At 46.0% G+C, this 10,313-nt stretch overlaps 1 protein-coding gene across 1 annotated transcript in view; it reads left to right on the forward strand.

The window, feature by feature from the left end:
* Positions 1–8,493, forward strand: part of CCDC88C (coiled-coil domain containing 88C) — a 133,196-nt gene extending 124,703 nt beyond the window's left edge. The window contains exons 26-30 of the mRNA XM_056851343.1: positions 2,654–2,818; positions 3,825–3,890; positions 5,997–6,065; positions 6,397–6,677; positions 7,468–8,493. Coding sequence (XP_056707321.1) covers positions 2,654–2,818; positions 3,825–3,890; positions 5,997–6,065; positions 6,397–6,677; positions 7,468–8,493 — 1,607 coding nt within the window. The remainder of the gene's footprint in view (positions 1–2,653; positions 2,819–3,824; positions 3,891–5,996; positions 6,066–6,396; positions 6,678–7,467) is intronic.
* Positions 8,494–10,313: the final 1,820 nt, after the last annotated feature.

Raw genomic sequence — 10,313 nt, forward strand, 5'->3', positions numbered from 1 at the left:
TGTATGCAGACAACAGAGACTGCACACTGCTAGTCCTCAAAAGTGGTTGCTGTAGAAGTGATTCAGTCCTGTTTTGCATGTTTAGCTGGTCTCTTAAGTTGTTTGAAATATATTTTAGTTATTCCTGATCTTTTTTTTCCCCTCCTTCTTCTTTTTGGGATCTCTGGGTGATAACATTTAGCCGCTCAGCGCAAAAAGATTCCCTTTTTGAGAAGCACAAGCAAGCCCAAAGACAAGTCTCCTAAGTCTCCGTCGACTCATTCATCTCTCTCTAATCGCCTCTGGTTCTGGTCATCTTCTGACAGCCCATCTTCTCCTAACGAGCCACTTTCTTTCTCGGACATGGGAGCTCTCTAACACCTCCTATCGTTTATTTTTAATGCTTTTCTGATCATTATTTTTTTTAATCAAACCTGTAACTCCTTTTAACACCCCCCCATCCTGCCAGTTCGACAATCACTGGTTCAAATTAAAGCCGAGACCAGATCAAGTTGACATGGACTACATTTTTTGTTTCCCCAATAAGACGAAGAATCTTTATTGCACAGTCTGGAACATTTCTTCAGTGCAGTACACTTTAAAGAGACCCATGACATACAGTGCCCATATGCTTACAGTGCCATTGACGATGGCGCACATCTTACGTAAGTGAACTTGTTGTGTGCTTCAGTGACGTTTTGCTATCACAGATGTGCCTCATGTCCTGTCCAGATGTGGAAGTGACCTGCTATTGCTTCGTTGCCAACGGTGCTTTATAAAATTTGCTTCGTCAGCATTAAGGGCTCCTTTATATCCTACAGAACTTTTACAGTATCCCCCCTCTCACTACCCAGTCCCATATATGCTGTTTGTCTGTTCACTGCTACTGTGCATTATACACGTGGAAATAGAGTGATCTCCACCACGGCTTGCAAAGAGAGACTGACGTTGTGATGGATGCATAGATGCCCTTCTGCTCTTTGAAGGAGTCATTCTCCATGATTTGAATCCATCCCACTGTAAGTCTCTAGATACCCTAACTTGATCTTGCTTAAAAAAAAAACAGAAAAGAAAAAGTTAGGTGAGCTCTGTTGTCAAAATGTGCAGTACAGCCGTAATGAACAAACACCATTGCAACAGATTCCCATCGTGCACCTTATTTGTGCTAAGTTTGTGGCAGATGCTAAGCAGCGGCTCTATATAATATACCAGTAAGTGTTACTGTTATTATAAGCAGCTGGCCTTTGCAAATCTGCAGTGTCTGCGTGGCATATGCATGTGTACAGCATTCTTTAACAGATAAGAGCCTAACCTTTGGGAGCACTCTGAAGCAGGTTTATTTAGCAGTAAGTCCCATGTTAATTCTCCCATGAAAGAGTCCTTAGGGTTGCAGCCTCCATTTGGGATTGCAGTGTCTGCTTGCCCCCCTCTGAATCCTTAGCTGTAATCAGAGCATCAGAGCACAGTATTTTTTTTCCACCAGCATGGAAGTGGTGGTTCTTCTCCCCCCCCCCCCCCCGCTTTTGAACTATCAGAAAATGTTACCCTCCAGCCTTTTGGCTTGGCCTCAGCTGGCCTTGGCTTGCTGGATCCCATAAATATTTGGGTGCATGACTATGCAAACCCCTGAAATGTGGGGCCTGTTAGGCATTGTGTTTGCCAGCTGCATTATGGCAGCATGCACCCTTGGCCATTCCACTGTACATTACACATTGGAGAAATTCAAAGGAAACAACACAGCTTCGTGACACTTTTCACTAACTTTCTTTAATGCACTTGAACTAATCTCTGTCTTTGGTGCTAACTACTTTTCCTGTCGTCTGTGCCGGCCATTTGTTACTTGTCATATTTATTTCCAGGAATTCAGTGCATTTGTTGACATAGAACTGCTGTGGAAAACAACTGGAAAACAGGCGCTTGCTTCCCATCTGAGCTAATTTTGAATGCGTTAGATTGTACATTGCTCTTTTTTAATGGGTGCTTTAAGGCATTGCAATCTTTTATTTGAATTGTAGCTTGTTCTGCAATAAATAATTTTGGCATTAGTACAAGAGGCCATTTAAATTGCAAGTAAAACTTCCAGTCTCACTGAACACCGCCCTGAAAAAACTTTGTGCTGGAAGAAGAAATACTCAGTGAGGAACATGATCTCTTGCAGGAACAACATGTTGTCTAAGCCATTTCAGATCCAAAGCCTCTTCTGTTGTCATCAGGCATTCATCACTCTTACTGCTTAAACTCAAGGAAATGGCATTTGAACAACTTGACCCTATGTATGTTTACTTGGTAATAAGTCCCACTGAGTTTGTTTGCAGAAGTCCCTTTGAGTTCTAGAGGGCTTACTCCCAAGTAAGTGCATGAAGTTGCAATCTTAGAGGATCGATATCCTTCCCCCCCACCACCACCGTATTTGTGTTTTGGCTCCCCTTTTTCGTAATATGTGTAAACTTTCCTCCTCCTTTTGCTCATCAGTTCTTTACTGAGCTGGCATCTGTTTGCAGAATTGGATGCAAATGTATGATCCCTGATGGTTTTATCAATGGAGTTTACGTGGTCAATGTCCCTCTTGTGCCTGTTGTTCTGTTCCTGCTTGCTGCATTTATGGGATGATTAGACACACGTTTTGTGCTTGTGTGCATTATTTTGTGTCTCCTTTCTCCCTGCTTGACATTAGTGGATACAAAGCAGAAGAGAATTTCTCATCACGGAGGCAGCAGCGACTACACTGAAAATGCTCTTAAACACTGCTATGTGGAGCCAAGCTCCAGGACTCACTCCGCATCAACCACCTTCTTGGCCACTTCTACTCCTACCTCTAGGCAACAAAGCAGACCCAAAGGTATGTGGAACATCCCATCTCTCTGCACATCAGTACCTCCCATTTTGGACTAACTGTCCTAATTCAAAGGGCATGACGTGCAGGCATTGCTTTGGCTCTGATTGTCTGATGGGGGGGAGTTGGCAGCAGCTTGACTGGATCATGGGTTGTCCTGTGCAGCTGAGTAGACCACTTGCATGGAAGGGGAGGCCATCAGATTGGCTTTCAGATTGGCAGAAGCCTTGTAAGGGTTTTCCTGAATCCCAGATACACATTGGGTATTAAAGAGGATGTTCTAAGTCAGGGGTGTCAAACATGCCGGCCAGATCCAGCCCCTTGAGAGCTCTTATCTGGCCCACAAGCCAGCTGAGGCAGCCACCCCGCTAGTCCCGATCTGGGCTGGCAAGCTCACAACCTCCCCCAGTCCCAATCTGGGCTAGTGAATCCAATGTGGGCTTGCCAGATGAGACAGCTGCCACCACCCTGCTCCCAGTGTGAACTGGCGAGGCCTGGCCTGGCCCAACCAAGTGACATTTCTGTCATATCTGGCCCTGGTAACAAATGAGTTTGACACACCTGTTCTAAGTACTTTCCAGGTTGCAGTGTTGAAAACAGGCATGTCACAGGATAGGAAACCCTAGCCTGGCCCGGCTCCTCTCCCCTCTAATGGATCACCTTCTGTGTTAGCACTGAGGGTCAGAGACAAAATTGTTTGGGAGAATGTATTGAGAATTACTCTAAGTTCATGCAGGTCCTGCTGCCATGTGCTTCTATCCTCTTCCAATGGGTTTGTGTTGTGTCTGAAATAACAGTTTTGATATCTGAGATGGACCTCGAGCAGACCTCTGGGGCCCCATCCAGTCCCCGCATGAATCCTCTTTAAACAGGTAGTTGTGCAAAACAGCTTCAGTCCTGCCTGTATTAGCCATGTTATTTCTGTGGTTAACCATCTTGGCTAGCCAGGTCTACTATTCTTATGCAACTATGTTGAGTATGACCATTTCTTTTTGCTTTGTTTACAATTCAGGTTACAATTCAGATGGTGACCTGTGTAAAAACTTCCCAGAGGCAGAGTTTTCAAACAGGCAACACAGTAAGTTTGCAGACTGAGAAGTTAATCATAACTTTCTCCTTTTGTCTTTGGCTCTACCTCTCACTGTTGATGGAACAAAGGGGGGCACCCAAAAACTCAATTTAGGCATGTCCCTGAGATTTGGTCACACCCACACTGCATTTGATAAAGACCCCGAGGAAAACTGACCCCACCTCACCCCTTTAAATTTGATGTGGGGGTGCATATGCTCGTACACTCTTTGCCAAATAACTGGCTCCGAGGGAGAGTACACGCATGAAGAAAGTCCCAGGTTCAGTCAATGGCACCTGCATTTTAAAGAATCTCTAGTCAGCAAGGCTAAGATCTCTTCCTGAGACCTTGGAGAGCTTCTTCCCATTAAATGGGATGAAGGGGGCAATATGTATAAGGCAGCTTTATAGTTCGCTTGCTTTAGATGGGAAGAGGAGGAGGAGAGTTGGTTTTTATATGCCGACTTTCTCTACCACTTAAGGGAGACTCAAACCGGCTTACAATCACCTTCCCTTCCCCTCCCCACAACAGACACCCTGTGAGGTAGGTGGGGCTGAGAGAATGTGACTTGCTCAAGGTCACCCAGCTGGCTTCATGTGTAGGAGTGGGGAAACAAATCCGGTTCTCCAGACTGGAGTCCACCGCTCATGTGGAGGAGTGGGGAATGAAGCACGATTCTCCAAATCAGAGTCCACCACTCCAAACCACCGCTCTTAACTACTACACCACTAATCTTCAAAACCGCCCAATAAGATAGGTTGCAGAATGGATCTGAGGGTAAGAAGATGTACACTTACCTAAGAGCACTTCTGAGTTCATGGATGAGGGTGAGATGACATCGATGTATTTCTCCGCTCACTTATCCACTACACCGTACCTGTTCTCTACGGGGAGCAGAGGTTGTAATTACTGGAATGTTGCCACCTGGGAGCCATCTGTACCTCAACAATCTTCCAGCAGGTGGCAGTGTGCATCCAGAAATGTCACTCCAGAAACAGTTCTGTAGATTTTGAGTTCTTTTTAACATTTATTTTCTTGCAACATGAAACTGTTCGTTTTAACTGTAGTTTGTTTGTAAAATCAGGATTCAGCTCACAGGGCATTCCCCCAAATTCCGGTTTGACTCCACAAATACTGGTTTCATTTCCTTCTTTCTGTTATCTTGGGGCGGGGGGCATTTCCTTGATGACAAGCCAGGACTAAATCAAGATTTTTGCCTCTAGACAATCACATGAAAACATAGTTAAGACTGACTTCAGAGCCTGGTTTGATGGATTCTAACTAACCTTAGTTAGTGAAGGGGCCTGCATTTAAGACAGTCACCCTAACCGTAGTTTGTTTATTTAAACGAATGTTTAACACAGTGCCTGAACTTAGCGGATATGTATGAGGTATGTGTTTAAAGGACTAGCAATCACCTTGAATCATTGGACTAGGTCTACTTTGCTATTTAATAGGTGAATGTCAATCCACAGAAAGTTTGCTTTTCCTTCCCCACCACAATTCATGCAGGGAAAAACATATAAAGGTGTCTCATGCTACCTACTAGCTGCTTTCCAGGGCCATCCTAAGACCACTTTCCTGGGAGTAAGCACCAGTGAGTAGACCTGATAGGACTCTGAACAGACCTGCTTAGGATGGCACGGTTCATGTGGTGTAAACATTTTGCGCACTGGAGACTGCTTAGCGCTGGGATCGCTCTATCAGCACTTAAGAACTAGTGGTGGCTCAGGGAGACTCATCTTTCAGCCCAAATAAATAAATAACTTCCAGCCCAATCTTTCATTTTCATTTTGAACATTTACTTTCATAAAACCTGGGCAGGTAAATTTAAAAAAAGGCCCTCATAAAAGCCACCTTGGTGTGTATTGTTGATACTTGAACTGTGATAGGCTATGCCATCTTAGCATTTAATTACTACAGCAAAATGGCATTATTTCAAGTCCCTATCCTACATATTCATTTAGTTTCATATAATGTTATACCCCACAATTCTTTAGAAAGCCCGGGGGTTCATTTGGAGCTTTTCCTAGGGCCATGGCTCGATGTTATAGGAACTGCTTTGCCTCACTATTCTTCTTTTATGTTCCTCCCCCCCCCCCCCATTGTCTGCAGCATCCAGGCCAAATAGCTTAGAGAACAATGAAAATGCATCCGCTAGCAGCTCCCCTCTAAACCTGAAAGGTGAGATAATCTGATGAATTTGGTGTATTCATTTTTATAGCACATAAGTGTTAACTGTGAGTCATGGCAATTCAGCAGATCAACCTCCCTGGTCATACTGTTTACAGAAAGCTATTTTTAAAACCTTAATCTCTCTGAGCAAAATCCACATCACTTCCTGTTCTATATAGCGTTTGCATGTGGTTGGTTTTAAATAAATGAATAAAGATTTCACCAGTGTTTTCACTGGTTCTCCAGACAAAGAAATTTGGTAATGCTGAAAGACGACTTCACAGTGTATAGGGGGAAAAACAAGGGGGTAATTTCGGTGTGTTGAAATCTCTTTGTGTAGGTTCTTTTGACCGTATTCATGGAAGATCAGAGAGCCTCAGTAGTGAAGACATGGTGCAGGGTAAAGACATGACCAGTTTGTGCAGAGATGGACTTTTTAGTCCCAACTCTTCCGCTGTTGCTGCCTCAAACACTAAACACAGGAGTGGCTTGTTCTCAAGTGACGGACCTCAGAAAAATGTCCATGGGCAGGTTGTTAGGCACCGATCCGCCTCTCCAGGGAGTGAGATGGTAACACTAGAAGAATTCCTGGAAGAAAGCAACCTGCTATCACCGCTAAACGTAAGCAAATTTAAGCCTGTGCAATAATGCATGCAAATGGGATTACGAATCTCTACACTGGGAGATCCAGGCTGACTTGATTACTAGTCAATCTATTGGTTAGATCAAGGATGTAAAAAAAAGAGTGAATCTAAGTGGGCATTAATACAGGTTGGTGCAAAAAAGTGAGGATTTCTGAATTAGGCGATGAGATTGACTAATTCAGAGGTGTTCAACCCATGGGTCAGGACCCAGAGGTGGGCCACCGGACCCTGTTTTCTCAACTGTAAGCCCCACTTTTTTACTCCTTTCTGATCGACCTGTGGCTGATGTTCATATATAGAAAGGCAAAGCACACTAAGGAGAGCAGTATGACAATAAGGTCTCTTAGCACAGGTAGGTTTAGAGAAACTGGCTCCTCCTCTTCCTGTCACATGACTTTGTCACATGCCTTCCCACTGTGCGCTTGCAGCTTCTTGGCTCTCCTGTGGCTGCCTGAGGTTAGAGGTGAGCTCTGAGATCACTGGACTTAAGTGATGCTAGAATTTGTTCTTTTCATGATATCACCAAATACCGGTTGGCCAGAATTCCATTAGTGATTTCAAATTGACTAGGACTAGTTAAGCTTCAGAGGCTCCCACTTCCCAAAATCTGCTGCCTGACGCCACCACCTCATTTTGCTTCACTACAGGATCAGCCCTGTTTACTAGTAGGGTTGCGGAGAATTGCTAGGTGACCATCTTGAAAAAGCAAAATTGGTGTATTCGGATAATGTTTGCATTTGTTTCACAGTCCTTGTGTTTCTTCTTAGGATACATCGAGCAGAGATGACTTGCTGAGTGACTATTTCAGAAAAGCAAGTGAACCTCCTTCTGTTGGCAGTCAGCTCCCTCAGGCAAAGAGGAAGGAGGCCACCAAGACGCCAACCAGCTATGTAACTCCCACCATAAAGATGCCTCTCGTTAATGAAGATGGAAGGCCCCCTAAACCAGGGCATTACGTCAAACCAAACCCGAGACCAGCCGAATCTGAGCTTCTCGCTAACTCGACAGGTTCCCACAAACTGACTCACGAGTCTCAAAATCAACCCGGCAAGGGGTCAAGGCAGGCGGCACAGCCCCCACAAATCAGTACCACAAGCAGACAGAGTACATCACTGAACCGGGCTTTCAGCCTAGCTTCAGCAGACCTCCTCCAAGCCACTGGTCCAGAGACGTACAGACGCTATGAGAGCCTTCCGAAGTGTGTGACTGCAGATGCCCGAACAGGCAAGGACTTAAACAGCCATACTCTGCCACTCCCTTCCCCTGCCAGCTCTCAGGTCCCCCTCAGAGAGAGGCCACAGTCTGCAAAGCTGGGGGGTTCTTTGCAGGGTGTCGATGCCCGTTGTCGACAGCTTGATGTCCGGCGCCTCTCGCTGGCGCCTCCAAAAGATGAGAGGCAGCTCCCGTTCGCTTCCTTTTCTTGCTCTCCTGCTACTTCTAATGACAATCTAAACTGCCCGCCTCTTGAGCAAGCAAACGCAGGACTGGAGCCACACCGCCTTTCCCCTCACACTACTTCTAAAATCAAACCCAAGTCAACGGCACGGTCTGGGGAAGTAGCCACAGTGACTCCTGTCAGAGTTGTCTCCAGCGGCGCTGAGGGAAACGTTTCCCCAGCGATAAGCCCGGGTGACACCCCCGTCACCAAATGCCAGAACCGCTCTCCAGAAAATAAAACTCTGTCAGGAAGTACTGAAGAAGACAGCAGAGGGGTCGTCTCCAAGAACCCGCCGGCAACACCAGATCCCCATAGTGATCAGCAGACTGTTTGGTATGAATATGGCTGTGTTTGAGGCCTCCCTTCCCCCCACCACACCCCAACCCAGCTGCAGTTCCCTGTAAGGTGTATTTTCTTTACTACTGAAAACTGACTTGACGTCTCAGCTGTCTTGGATATGCTAAAGTGTGCGTTTGAACAAATACGTTGGCACACCTGAGGTGAAAGACTGAATTGCCAAATATGGCTGCTCTTATGCTCGGAAAGTCCCGTGAACAGCTAGAATACGCGCACTTCTCCCCACCTCACCCTTGAAAGCCAGGCAATTAAGCCAAACTCTGGAAACACTGTGGACTGCACACCCCGTCTCTTCCCTTTCCCTGTTGTCAGTAAATTACATTTGTGTCAGTGTGTCTGTCAGTCTACTGACCTCAGTCCTTATTGAAGATATTATTTAGTAGAGCAGATACAACCCGCACCCCCAGTGGTAAAGAACACAGTGTTCCTTCGCACACTTTAAAAGAATCTGTGAGTCACTTTTTGCTAGTGCTTCTGATTTATACAGCTGCTCCCGAAAGCAGGATTCGGTTTCAGCCTTTCTCTCTGATGGCCTTCACCGTTATAGCAGGGGCCTGTTCAACACTCTGGCTTTCACTGCATCTGCCTTAGAGTTCTGGAAAGGTGCTGCCTTTTGGAGATCTGTTGAATGTTTTATGCAAAACACTGGAACTGATTTACTCTTTTTTATATGTATGTGTGTGCTAGAGAGAGAGAGAGAGAGAGAGAGAGATGATGCCTCTTTTCAATGGCACAGGCAGCTCTCCCTGCACTAGGCCGACATGTTCGTCAGTGCATGCGTGAAACATTAAGTCCCGATGTGGCCTTGCTTGCGTATCTGTGGAGCACGTGCCGTCGTTTGCCTCCTAGTAATGTGCCCAGCCACTTGTCTCTCCAATGATGTGCGGCAGATTGAATGAATTTCACAGCTGCTTCGCTCTTCTAACAAGCTTGTGCCGTTGGGCCCAACTCATTCAGCAGTCATGGTTATATTTTTTTTCCAGCTTAGCTTCCGTCTCAGTCGACTTGATCTGTGTAGAAACCAAAATGAATTTTATACGCATATGAAAAGAAATACTTTTTATTAAATCATATTTATGCCCAGATGAAGTTTTGTTTTTACATTTCAGGAGTTCTGTTGACTGCTTGTGTATATGTTGTGTGTGTGTTTCTGTTTGCTGGTTTTGCTTGTAAAGATGCTTCCTTTTCAGCAGGGCAAAATTCTAACAGTTGTAAAACTTCTCTTGACCTTTGATTTCGCCATAATAGCGAGAGAGCATGCAGTCTGTAACAAATAACACAACCGGTGACTAGTGTGTGTATTGTATTCTAGTGTGTAGCAGTCTCTTGTGAGAAGAGCAATATTGTTTATAATAAAGACTTTAAAACTACAGAGTTCTGTTCATGTGTTGACCATCACAAGGCGGACAGAGGAGGACTGAGTGCAGCAGCCGTAGAACTTCTAAAACAAATATAACCTGCCGGCCCAAAGCAGTTCTTGAAACCTTGGTGTTGAGCAGGGATGGGGAACCTCAGGCCCGGGGGCCGTATGCGGCCCCCGAGGACATTTTTTGTGGCCCTCGGGAACTCCCGGGCCCTGCCGCGGAGGCATGGAGCAGGGCGGCCCTCCCTGAGGGTGTTCCTGGGGCCACGGCTTGCAGGGGCGCTGCGGCACCCTTTGGACCTCCTCTCGCCGACTGCTGTTGGTCGGTGAGAGGAGGGGGAGGGACCTGTCCCCCAAGGCTGCCCCCTATTGCCGCAGCATGCAGGAACGCCGGGGCACACTGTAAGCCCCTCTCGCTGCCTGTCGGCTGTTGAGCAGCGAGAGGGAGAGGTGGG

Source organism: Euleptes europaea, chromosome 6 (assembly GCF_029931775.1).
Source record: "Euleptes europaea isolate rEulEur1 chromosome 6, rEulEur1.hap1, whole genome shotgun sequence".
NCBI lineage: Eukaryota > Metazoa > Chordata > Lepidosauria > Squamata > Sphaerodactylidae > Euleptes > Euleptes europaea.